Source organism: Trachypithecus francoisi, unplaced genomic scaffold (genome assembly GCF_009764315.1).
Source record: "Trachypithecus francoisi isolate TF-2019V2 unplaced genomic scaffold, Tfra_2.0 Lachesis_group7, whole genome shotgun sequence".
Taxonomy (NCBI): Eukaryota; Metazoa; Chordata; class Mammalia; order Primates; family Cercopithecidae; genus Trachypithecus; species Trachypithecus francoisi.
In genome coordinates this window covers 42,018,044-42,031,730 of record NW_022681472.1, presented here as the reverse complement: position 1 = coordinate 42,031,730, position 13,687 = coordinate 42,018,044, and the positions used below count along the sequence as shown (strand labels likewise).

General features: G+C 37.0%; 1 protein-coding gene across 3 annotated transcripts in view; it reads right to left on the bottom strand.

Moving 5' to 3' along the window:
* The window catches only part of WWP1 (WW domain containing E3 ubiquitin protein ligase 1), a 122,623-nt gene that overhangs the window by 28,854 nt on the left and 80,082 nt on the right, over positions 1-13,687 (bottom strand). For all 3 annotated transcript variants that reach the window (XM_033202759.1, XM_033202760.1, XM_033202758.1), the window contains 7 exons: positions 11,937-12,111; positions 8,923-8,977; positions 8,530-8,614; positions 8,277-8,405; positions 4,512-4,587; positions 4,333-4,404; positions 1,695-1,783 (listed from right to left, as the gene is read on the bottom strand). In XM_033202759.1, the coding sequence (XP_033058650.1) occupies positions 1,695-1,783; positions 4,333-4,404; positions 4,512-4,587; positions 8,277-8,405; positions 8,530-8,614; positions 8,923-8,977; positions 11,937-12,111 (681 nt within the window). The remainder of the gene's footprint in view (positions 1-1,694; positions 1,784-4,332; positions 4,405-4,511; positions 4,588-8,276; positions 8,406-8,529; positions 8,615-8,922; positions 8,978-11,936; positions 12,112-13,687) is intronic.

Below are 13,687 nucleotides of genomic sequence, written 5' to 3'. Positions count from 1 at the left end.
AGACTGTAGGAATATATCAACCCTGTAAACTCTTTAATAAACCATTTGATGAATCTAACCCACCAATACATGAATTAAATAAAAAATTTAGGAATAAAAAATCATGTTATGGAGGAACTGGCTATATTCATTAAAACCATCAAAATATAAAACTTAGACCAAAATAGTTGAGGCAAATAAGGGCTCAGACAAGAATGTAAATGTTAATAAAGACACATTGTAAAAATACCATACTTCCTCATTTCTAAGATGTACCTTTCTTATGTCTGAACATTTCTGAAATTGAGATAAACTCACAATAGATGCAATATGAACATTTATTGTGATAGGCAGTGTTTTGTTTCTGGAAAAGTCTAATGATGTTGTAAATGAGGAAATATGTTAATATAAACAAAACTCTGATAATTCCACATATATTATCACATATCTGTTCCCACCAGTTGTACTTGGTTCTGTATCTTTTTGCCAGCTGTGTTAAAACTGTGATTTTGTAATTCTGTACACCTCTAAAATAAGTTCAAAAAAGGAGTTGTTTTTATGAAAAGCAAGTCTGAATTCTTTAGAAAGATTTAATCAAAATGTTTTGCTAAACAATAGATTGTTGCCAAATTAGGCTGGGGCAGAACAAATAAGGGACAAAATTTTTAAAAAATTTAAAAAAATAAAGGATTTTCCACCCATACCGCTTCACAAGTGTCTACTGTTAACAATATATTTAGTGAATGTAGAAAACATTATTCCCAAAAGAGACTCAGATTAGACTAAAAACATAAATATAAAACCAACATATGATGTTACAATAGCAAAAAATAAGAATGTATGCATGCTAATCCATTAATTATGATATTCCCATACAACAGAATATTACACAGACATTTTAGAAAAAGAAAATATTCAGACTGAGTGCTGTGCCTCACACCTGTAATCTCAGTACTTTGGGAGACCAAGGTGGGGGGAATATCCTGAGCCCAAGAGTTCGAGACCAGCCTAGGCAAAATTATGAGACCCTCATCTCTACAAAAAGCTTTAAAAACTTTCTTTTTTTTTTTTTTGAGATGGAGTCTTGCTCTGTTGCCCAGGCTGGAGTGCAGTGGCGTGATCTCAGTTCACTGCAAGTTCCACCTCCCAGGTTCACGCCATTCTCCTGCCTCAGCCTCCCGAGTAATTTTTTGTATTTTTAGTAGAGATGGGGTTTCACTGTTAGCCAGGATGGTCTCGGTCTCCTGACCTCATGATCCGCCTGCCTTGGCCTCCCAAAGTGTTGGGATTACTGGCGTGAGCCACTGCACCCAACCTTTAAAAACTCTTTTTAAAAAAAGAAGAAAAAAGAAATAAATTCACTCACTCACTGTGTGTGTGTGTGTGTATATATATATGCTAACATAGAAAGATGTCCATACTATATTAAAAAACCAAAATCAGATCCTGCATTTTGTACACTTGTATGATTGTTAAAAAAGCAGCAAATATATAATACACATATATACGAATTTACACATATGTAAAAAAGATGTACAGAAATATAACCAAGAGAAGTAATAATAATAATAATGGTTACCTTGTGTATTTTTGAGAAAAATTCTGGATTGTTAATTCAAAAATTTAATACAATATATTCACATATGTTTTCAAGAATACTTTCCCTGCATATGAGATATACTTAATTCAAGGCAGATATGTGCTTTTTATTTTACCTCGCTAGGCCACCATAATCAAGTCCTTCTTCTCCTCTAAATATTACATATAAGCGCCTCCTCAAGTCATAGGGTTTTAATGCCATAATCTAATTAAAAACAAAAACATGAATATTAAATACTCACATGCAGTACAAGTTCCTTTCAAAACAATTTAAATTTAATCTGTATTTTCAAAATAACAGATTTCCTTATCTTATACAATGCTTTTAACTGAAGAGATGAATTGGTTTGTTTCACAAACTAGATAAAGACATACATATCAATCTCTTAAGCTTTTCCTGACTCACTTTCACATACAGTTGACCCGTAAACAACATGAGTTTAAGTCAACATGGTGACTGCACAGGTCCACTTATACTTGAATTTTCTTCAGCCTCTGCCAACCCTGAGAAAGCAAGGTCAAGCCCTCTTCCTCCTCCTCAGCCTATCCAATGTGAAGACAATGAAAATGAAGACCTTTATGATGATCCACTTCTACTTAATGAATAGTATTTTATCTTCCTTATGATTTTCTAAAAAACATTTTCTTTTCTCTAGCTTACTTTAAGAATACAGTATATAATACATATATCATATAAAATATGTGTTAACTGATTCTTTATGTTATTGGTAACGCTTCCAGTCAATGGTAGGTATCAGTAGTTCAGTTTTTGGGTCAAGTTATACATGGTTTTTCAACTGTGCAAGGGGGTCAGCACCCCTAGCTCCTGTGTTGTTTAAGGGTCAACTATACTCTTTACTCCTTCTGGTATTAAATGATAGTTCTACTTTGGGTTAATGGCAAGACAGGAAGAGCTTGACACAAAAGGCTTTTAAGGTTAAAAATATTTTTAAGGTTAAAAATATTATCTTCCCTGCTGGTTTCCCCAAATTGTACCAAAATCTTTCAACACGTGACTTGTAAATTTTTCTGACTAGCAGCACTTAGAGGCAAAAGACTTTGTTCTGCATCCTGCTTATACCAAACATTCCATTTCTCAGTAGGAAAGAAACTCAGCTATAATGACTAATTATTTATACAATGATGAATTTATTCACAGGCTAGTATAACTTAAAAACAATACCTATACCAAATTTTCATAATCTTTAATAGCTTACATCAAGGTGACTAGTAAGTAGGCTTTACTTTTGGATAGAAATAAATTACATTCCATACATATGTCAGGACCAGAGCAAGACTGGCAGGTCTGGGTTGGAGCATAGCTCACCAGCATGCCTCCTTTGGGGCAGTCATGGGCTCAGTGCTATGCATCAAATAGACCATGATTCTTCCCAAGACAGGGTAAAAAGCAAAATAAAGTCTTCCATGAATTCAGATGTACACTTACTAAAATCAACCCAAACAGAGGTAGACCTATTTACACTTAGTTTGCCAAGAATTTATTAACTCAAAAGAAAAAAATCAACTTGATAATAGTTTAAGTATTATGCCCAAAGTCCAATAGTAAAATTAAGCTATGGCTTGAAATTCTCCTGGGGCTCAGAGTATCATTACTCCATTCTGGCTTGTACAAAGTATAAATAAAAGTCCCTGTATGCCTGAGTACACAGCAAAATTTGGTTCATCACTGTGATACTAGAGGGGGAACAAGACGTTTCATTATGAAAAATTCTCCATTGGAAAAAAACTGACAATACAGTATTTGGATTATTTATCCTTAAATATTCTGCAGATGATTCAGGAAAGGTAGAAATACTGCATTCATTTATTCGCTCATCAAATATTTATTGAATACCCTCTATGTGCAAAGGCACTATTCTAGGTACTAGGCAGAACAGCAGTAAACCAATAGTCTCTGCTCTCATGGAGCTCACATTCTAGTAAGGAAGACAAAATACACTATGTTGGGTGGTTATGAAAAAGAATAAAGCACCATAAATGGCTGGAATGTGACTGTGAGGGAGAAGAGCAGGACTGCCATCTTAAAATAGTAAGCTCAGAGAAAGTCTCTCTGAGATCACATTTAAACAGAAACGTAAAGGTGAGAATAAACAGTTATTCAAGGAACACTCAGATGGAATACAATATCTACCAATTTAATTTTAATTTGATAGCATTATCAAAACTTTGAGGTAATAAATGCTTAGCCAAGTATTAAGTGTTGAAACAAGAATCAACTCGTTCCAAAAGCTGTTTAGGCTTTATTTTAGTAAATACACATCTAAATTCATGATAGAATGATTGTCTCTCAGTCTCAGTACCTTCACCTATAACATGGAGATACAATAAGAGCTATCTCAAAGGGATGCTGTGAGGACGAATGAAATAAAATGAGAAATGTAAGATGCCGGTGTTTTGCAAATGATATTCACTCAGTTTATGGTAAGGTTTAGTATAACTATTATTAAAATGGGCACTCAGGCCAGATGCAGTGGCTCAAGCCTGTAATCCCAGCACTTTAGGAGGCCAAGGTGGGTGGATCACTTGAGCCCAGAGTTTGAGACCAACCTGGTAACATGGCAAAATTCCATCTCTATTAAAAAAAAAAAAAGGCACTCAGTAAGTGGCGATGGCAGTCATTATTATTATAGCTGTGTTCTGGGTGGTTTAAAAATCTCTAAAACCCTAACTTTCTTTAGATGTACAGAATACAATGAGACAAATAGTATTTTATTTTGCTAAAATCCTCCTTACCTGTTGGAAGGAATCTTCAAACAATGTCTGCCGGGACACATTGATCTTTACATGACTGGGTAGTGCATTAGACTAAAAACAAAAACAATATCATAATATCATCTAAGTTATAGTATATGTATTGTATAAAGATAAGACTAAATTATTGTGAGTATAAGATTTATTTACCACTGTAGTACCTGGCACAAATAACGGAAGTGAGCAAGTTTCCACCTAAAGCTGCGTTCATAAGCAATTTGTGGACCACCTTTAGTTCTAAAGAAAAACAAAAATAAACCAAATTAACTCATAATAACGTTGAATACTTAGTATTCAGTAGGAAATCAGAGGTCCTAAAGTCCTACAAAATACCACAGGAAGTTTTTTGCTGGGAGAGAAGGGTATACACACATGGTGGGCCAAAAGCAGCTCAAGTAATGGGGACGATTACAGCAACAGGACACACACACACACAAAGAGGGACACTGTATTTATGCCTGGGTCTTTGGTTAGTGAGTTAAATGAAATACCAAAGTCTACTACAGACTATTTCAAAGAAAATATTTGATAACCCTTAAGTCTAAGGAAGACAGAGGCTCCAGACAGAAGAGACGTGGAAGGAAATTCTACCCCATCCTAAGTCTAACCTAAAACCCAAACAAATATTCCTGGAGATAATAAGCAGAGCAAAATCAAATTCCTAGAAACAACATTGTTATCCAGATGACATGGTTCAGGCGGTCAGTGAGAGAAAAGGCAGAGTTGGTGGCATGGCACCTGGGAATACAGGTTTCACAATATGGTTTGACTCACAGTAACAGAGCCTGGATCTCTTGCCTATTGACTGAGGGCCTGACAAGCACAAATCACTTTCATAATCTTAAGGAACACTTTGGAACAGATGAAAAATGTTCTCTTGTATTGTCAGGTTCAAGTCAATTCACTTATTCAAGCATTTACTGAAAGGATAGCTGGTACTTGGCTTTCTTCTAGACAGTGATGGCATTACTTATTAATAGGTAAAAATGCCTGTTTTGTGGAGCTTATGTACTAGTGAAGAGATAAGTAAAGTACAAATGTCTTATCACTCCTGACCTAAAACAGTAAAAAAGGCATTGTTAAAAGGACAAAAGATAAGGAGTGATACGACAAGTATTTTGTAATTTTCAAAAGGGTAAAAAGAGTAGAGCTCATACACAAAGCGACATTTGAGCAAAACATGAAGGAGAGGGCATAAGCCATATGGAGACTGGGGAAAAGAGCATACCAGGCAGACGGTGTAAGGGCTAAGACCCAAGGTGGAAGCTGACGGTGTTGAAGGCACAGCTAGTGGCCAATGAAGTTGCAACATGGTGAATGAGGAGGAGCGAAAACCAAGAAGAGGTTGAAGAGATAAGAGAGGTCAGATCCTGTAAGGCCATTAGTGTGCTTTTTACACCGACTGAGATGGAAACCACTGAAGGGTTTTGTGCAAATAAATGGCTTTTAATTTAACTTTTGTTTTGGAAAGTCAGTCTCTGTGCTGTACGGAGAATAACATAACATTGTACAAGGTATAGGAATAAAGCAGGCAGAGGACTCTGCTACCAAGCCAGGCAACAGACAATGGTAGCTTGGACCAAAATGGTGGCAATGGGGGTGGTGAGACAGCTGGACTCTAGATTTCTGAAGCTGAGGTAACTAGAATTCTTGATGGACGGTTTGCAAGCTAGGAGAGAAAGAGGAGTTGTGGATGATTCCACATTTTTTTTTTCTAAGATGGAGTTTCGCTCTTGTTGCCCAGGCTGGAGTGCAATGGTGCAATCTCAGCTCACTGCAACCTCTGCCTCCAGGGTTCAAGCGATTCTCCTGCCTCAGCCTTCTGAGTAGCTGGGATTATAGGCGCATACCATCACGCCCAGCTAATTTTACCATGTTGGCCAGGCTGGTCTCAGAACTCCTGACCTCAGGTGATCCACCCACCTTGGCCTCCCAAAGTGCTGGGATTACAGGCGTGAGCCACCATGCCCAGGTGATTCAAAAATTTTTGACCCAAGTACATGCTAGAGTGGAGTTATCAACTATGACAGGGAATATCACAGGTAGGGCTGGGTTTTTGCTGTTGTTGTTTTGTTTTAGTTTTTTATTTTTCTTTTTAGAGATTGGGGTCTTGCTATATTGCCCAGGCTGGTCTCAAACTCCTGGGCTCAAGTGATCTACCTGCCTCAACCTCCCAAAGTGCTGGGATTACAGGTGTGTGCCACCATACCTGGCCAGAGAGCAGGTTTTACAGGACCTATCAGGAAGGCGTTACAAGTGGAGATGTCAATAAGCAGCTGAATGTAGAAAGCAAAATTTCAAGTGAGAAGTCTGAGCTAAATTTGTGAGTCATTAGCAGGCAGGTGTTTCAAAAGCATAATACTGAATAAGATGCACCAAGAGAATGAATGTAGTTTAAAAAAAAAAAAAAAAGGGCTGAGAAAAAAAGGCGGACTCGGCAAAATAACGAAAGAAGACCAGAAAGGCAGAGGGAAATCAAGAAAGTATGGTTCACAGCACTACTTTTGCCAGGAGAGAGAAATGTATTATATCAAATGTTCCTGATAAGTCAAATCAGACAGGACTGCAGACCAATGCCTGGATTAACAATAGGAAGATCATTGGTGCCCTTGCAAATTCAGTGTCACGGGAACTTCCTTGGAGTTGGTTTAAAGGAGAAACTATGAACAGCAATACAGAGACAACCGTGCAAGTAGCTTTCCTGTAAACGGGAGCAATAAAAATGAATTGTGGGCTGGGTGTGATGGCTCACGCCTGTAATCCCAGGACTTTGGGAGGTCAAAGCGGGTGGATCGCCTGAGGTCAGAAGTTTGAGACCAGCCTGGCCAATATGGCAAAACCCCATCTCTACTGAAAACACAAAAATTAGCTGGACGTGGTGGCGGGTGCCTGTAATCCCAGTTACTCGGGGGGCTGAGGCAGGAGAATCGCTTGAACCCAGGAGGCGGAGGTTGCAGTGAGCTGAGATCACATCATTGCCCTCCAGCCTGGGCAACAGGAGCGAAACTCCATCTCAAAAAAAAAAAAAAAAACAAATGAACTGTGTGATCAAACACATTGGTTTGGTAAAGGGAAGAGTTGTACTTTTTTTTTTGCTTTTTTTTTTTTCCAATCTAGGAGAAATAACAGCTGATAAGAATAATTTAGTGGAGAAATAAAACCTGATAATGCAAGACAAAGGTGGTAACTGTTGGAGCAATTAAGTAGAAAAGTGGTGGTAGGAATCGAATGTACCAGCGGAGGGAGCAGACTTTGATAATAACAATGACAATTCATCTACAGGAACAGGAGGGAGGAGAGGTGGTAGGAGATGGACAGATATGGTGGTACAAATTTGCAAAAGACCTTTTATGATTGCTTCTACTTTCTTAGTTATGCAAAGATATTACACCTTGGAATAAGAATGAAGGAGACATCTGTCAACTGCTTAATTAAGGTATCTTTAAATCTGGAAAATCATTTCACTGACCATCTCATTGCAGCAGTGTCATGTGGCAGTTAAGAGCACAGAGTCAAGAGACAGACTGACTGTCATAGTTAGAAACCAGCTCCATTACTTCCCTTATAACTTTGCACAGTTAGTTACAGTCCCTGTACCTCTCCTCACTTGGTAAAGGGAAAAATAATTGTATCTACCTCAAGGGGTTATTGGAAGATAAAATGAGTTAATACCTATGAAGTACTCAGAACAATCCTTGGCACATAGTAATCACTACATAAATAGTTGCCATTGCTATTATTAAGGAATTACATGCTGCAAATTCATTGTCAAATGAGAGCAAAGACAGCTATACTAAGGTATCACTTGTGTGGGTTTTCTTGAACCAAAAAGTAAAATGTTTTTCTAAACTTGAGGATAAGTTAGAGACTAACTTTCATGTGCTCACTAAGCAACATTTAAAAGAGAACTTCAGGTTTTCACTCACACAGATGACTTCCCATTGCGAGGATCTTTGAATGTTGTTGTTCTTGTGTTATGATCAACAAAGTACCTTACACCTTCACGAGTGTATCTAATTTCCCAGCCTTCTGGCAGGGGTTCTTCATTCTGTAAGCTAAAAGATAAAGTTAAAATCACAAGATGAACATTTTCTAGGTACTAAAAATATCTCATTCAAGGTTGGTTGATTCTACCTACAGATATATGCAAGATGACTTAAGGCTGCTGTATATACATACCCTTGAGTTCTTGGATCTTCCCATTGGGTTGTTTTTGTATTGTGATTCACAAAGTAAACCCTGTCTGTTGAATCCACTCTTTTTTCTGAAATATAAAATGACCATAATATTTAATAACTATTTGGGATCTATATATAAAATAAGGAATATATATAGTTATATATTATATGTTATATATAAATATATTTAAAAAATCAAGGATATATGTAGCCCATATATCTTATAGAATATATACAATATATAATCTATTCTATATATAATATATATTATGTATTATAAGGGGTATATATTAAGGGATATATATAAGGGAGATATACATATAAAATAAGGGATATATATATGGAGATATATATATCTCCCTTACCGATCATTAGCAAAAACATAACGGCTTACCCCAGCCTGGTGGCAAAGGTCCATAAGGGTCATTTTCTGCAGCTAACATTGAAGCCTGATTGGAGAAAAGATTGGGGAGAGAAATAAAATAACAGTATTTTAATATGAAAGTAGCAATAAGCCAAGCACGTGGCAGAATCACATTTTATAATAATTTTCTAAAAATATGATAAGGGGCTGGGCACAGTGGCTCACGCCTGTAATCCCAGCACTTTGGGAGGGCAAGGTGGGAGGATTACTTAAGCCCAAGGAGTTCAAGACCAGCCTGGAAGACCCTGTCTCTATTAAAAATATATTTTTTTTAATTAGCCAGACATGTTGGCACATGCCTAAAGTCTCAACTACTTAGAAAGCTGAGGTGGGAGGATCACTTGAGCCCAGGAGGTAGAGGTTGCAGTGAACTGTGATCATACTACTACTGTACTCCAGCCTGGGCAACAGAGCAAGAAGCTGTCTCAAAAATATATCTATATTATTAGATAGATAGATAGATAGATAGAGACAGATAGATAGATCAATCTACATAATAAGGAAATGTAGCAATTTCAAGACACAAAGTTCTTTGTTTTTTGAGACAGGATCTTCCTGCTCTATTACGCAGACTGGGGTGCAGTGGTATGATCTCAAGCTCACAGCAGCCTCTGCTTCCCAGGCTCAAGAGATCCTCCCACCTCAGCCCCATCGAGTAGCTGGGACTACAGACATGCGCCACCACACCCGGCTAATATTTGTATTTTTTGTAGAGACAAGGTTTTGCCATGTTTCTGAGGCTGGTCTCGAACTCCGAGGCTCACGTGATCCACCTGCCTCAGCCTCTCACAGTGCTGGGATAACAGGTGTAAGCCACCACTCCCAGCCAAGACAAAAAGTTCATAAAACGCCATGAAGAGGAGACTATCAACTAATCAAATTAATTATTAGTTTTTCTAAAATGATTTAAAAATAATACACTGGCATCAGTACTTTACTCTCCCAGTCCTTCCATACTAAACTATAGAGGGAAGATGAAATGGGAGAAGAACATACAGGAAATTATGATGTTTAAATGAGGCAATATTATTTGTTTAAAAATAGACCAATTATCACAATTTTCTTTAAAACAAATGCCCACTAATAAAACTAACACTCAATTCCAGTATCATTTATAGAAAAAAACTTTAATTAGTATATTTTATATTTTCACACATACATAAAAACACATTTTTATGTATGCCTCCATTCTTATTATAATCTAGAAATATATTCTGAAGAAAATATAAGCATTCTATCAAGAATTTTATAATGACAAATGTAGAAATCATTACCTGAAATATAATTTCTTAAAGTAAATGCATCTTGATGAATATAATCTTGTAACAGACCCTGTTAATTATACTCAATATTTATCTTCCACCTGTTCTTGAGAACCAAATCCCTGCTTTGTTGGAGGTAGAAACGTGGCCATAAAGATCATTCCACTCCCCCTCCCTTGCAGCTGAGCTGGTAGAGTGAACAATTCTGGCCAATTAAGTATAGGCAGAGGCCATGGTGAGGGCATGTTTCACTAAGTAGAAAAGGCAAGGACTTGCAACAACAGAGCCATCTGCCCTTTCAATTCCTCTTTCTCTTTATTCTTGCCTAGACTGTGGATGTGAGGCCCACAGTGCAGAGCTCTATATAAACGAAGTAACAGGCCTGAAGTATGATACGGATGGCAGAGCAAAAAGGCAGAAAGAACCCAGGTCCTTGATGACACTACTGAGTCAATGCAGCACTTAGACTTTTACCCCAGACCTGATGTTGTACTGAGATAATTAAACCTCAATGTGTTTAAGGAGATTCTATTACTTGCAAGATAACATTCTTCTGATACACATCTGTTACCTCATTCTGCCCTGTTCACCAAAGGTTTTCAAGTGTACAGGTAAGTCCAACCAAAAACAAAGCTATATGTATTACTTTTTATGTATGTATATAGCTATATATATTACTATATATACCATACAGTATAATTACTATATATAGCAAAACTATGGAACCTTACCACAGATTTCTGTATAAGTCATGGAAGAACCAGCAATTGAAGGCAGCAGGAAATGCTATAGAAATTAGGCTGCCCACTCCCTCCCTGCTAGCTACATATAACAGGGAGAGTAGGTCAACCTGCAAATGAGAACTTACTATTTAACCTCTGAAAAAAATGTGGTTGAAAGAGTCAGACTGCAACAGGATTTTGGAGAAAGTTACTTACATTTTCTTTCTATGTCTCTTTCCTACTTCCTTTCTATCTGCCAGCTTCTACACTTTAGGTTTCTTCAAGGTGCCTCAAAACACTATCTGTAGTTGCCCAGTACTTTAAAATTTATCTTTTCTACCTCCTATGATCACACCATTTATCAGAGGAGTTTTGTTTTGTTTTTTCCACTCCTCTCACGGATGTTTGCTTATGGTAATAAGTAAATCACCAATTGGTCAAATTTTCAGACAGCGTTAGACTTTTTGGACAACACTTTCGAGTTCTAGAAATATCTTTGATGATACAAAACAGATGAACGTTGCTTCTTAGAATCTGGGAAGAGAATCAGAATAGCTAGAATACTGCGAGACTGGCTCTAAGTAAAATCATAAGGTAACTGGTTATGTTGAAAGCAAACAAAATTATTATAAAAGTGGAGGATTGAAAATTAGCAAAAATATTATTTTATGAAGAACTGCATTTATGAAACTACCCCTTAGTAAGGATATAAAACTTAGTGTATAAGTTATGTTAGTAAACTAGAATATTTTAAAATATTATAAAGTGCTTACATATATATATATATCAGAAACACTATTTATTAAAGATTAAAAAATATCTTGTAACACAGTCTATCTATACCATTTCTAAAAATCACCAAAACAGATAAGTGATTACGGTCAAGGGATAGCAACAACAAAAAAAAAAAAAGGAAAAGAAAAGAAAAATCATCATAATAGAGAAGGAGAAACAAATAAGGGAGGAAGTTATGTAAACAATCTTATAATTTGCTAATTACCGAATAGAGGTATCGTTGGTTAAACTGTTGCATAGCTCCCTGCAATTGGTTCCGCTGAGATTGCCACTGTTCAAAATTTCGGACAGATTCCATGGTAGGCCGCTGCCACGTTGTTGTTCTGGTGTTATGATCCACATAATAAACTCTTCCACGATCATCAACTCTTCTTTCCCAACTACCACAAATAAACAACAATAAAAATAAACAATAATCTCTTAATATAAGAAAATGAAAAGCAGTTATTACTTCACTCACTTTAAATATCAAGTTCAAGACATGTTAAAATACCTAAAACATATGAAACTATGAACTATTTATTTTGGCTAAATTACCTTCCCATTCTACCACTAATAATCTTTTTATTTCCTTTAATCACTGTAATGTTTAGTCCCGCACTAGAAGAGGTTGCTTATTTTTATTTATTTATTTTTTTAATTTTACTTTAAGCTCTGGGATACATGTGTAGAACATGCAGGTTACACAGGTATACATGCGCCATGGTCGTTTGCTGCAGCTATCAACCCATCATACAGGTTTTAAGCCCCTTAAGGGGAGGGAGAGCATTAGCCCTAATATAATTTCTAAAGACTGTCTAAAAAGAGGCCACTGAAAGAACAGTTTCAGTATCAATCTGGCTATCCTCTTTCTTTCTTTTTTTTTTTTGTGAGATGGCGTTTCGCTTTTGTCACCCTGGCTGAAGTGCAATGGCGTGATCTCGGCTCACTGCAACCTCTGCCTCCCAGGTTCAAGTGATTTTCCTGCCTCAGCCTCCCGGGTAGCTGGGATTACAGGCACAGACCACTATACCCAGCTAATTTTTTGTATTTTTAGTAGAGACGGGGTTTCACCATGTTGGTCAGGCTGGTCTTGAACTCCTGACCTCAGGTGATCCTCCCACCTCTCGGCCTCCCAAAGTGCTGGGATTACAGGCATGAGCCACCGTGCCCGGCCTCTCCTTCTTTCTTTGATAAGTATTTACTGACAGTGCTTGCTGTATATCAAGCAATCTGCTCTATAGCCAATACCCATGTTCAGGATGAGTTAACTGAACTCTTTTTATTACTTTTTAACTCATCTTCCTACCATTATATTGCTGCCAATTTTCTTTCTGAAACGCAGGTGGACTCCATGTCATTCCACCCATGATGGCTCACTGGCATGGCATAAAAATGTACTGTCCGCATTTTCAGCCTCATCTACCTGATATCCTACAAGGGTCTCATGTGAGAGTCTAACCAACTATTTGCTGGTTCCAAGGGTGTCATGAGTTGAATTTTGTCATGCTTTTGCCTCACAGAATACCCTTCCCTATTTCTTTACCAACCAGAATTCTACTCATCCTCGAGGGTTCACGCCAACTCCCACCTGTTCTACACATGTAGGATCTATTAAACTAATTTTTATCATTAATTTATAAAATGATTATAAACTCCTTTCAGCAAGCAATTATAAATTCCTTAAACTTATTACTAAAAATACAATGGGGTCACAAAGAGAATAATAGATGCTAAAGATAAAATTAAAGACAACCTCTGCCTAATTTTTGGACAACAGTTTCAGTGAAATAAACCCCATGTCATGGCACTCAATGAATGGGCTAAATGAATGACTATAACTTGATGATCCTGTCAGAGTTAAAATGAACTTCACAGTTTGCTATATTGCAATATCGGCACCATGTTTTCCAATAAGTTCTCATTTAATACTGTAGAATCAAGGCCTGAGTGCTTTGTTCCATAAAAGAGAAATAT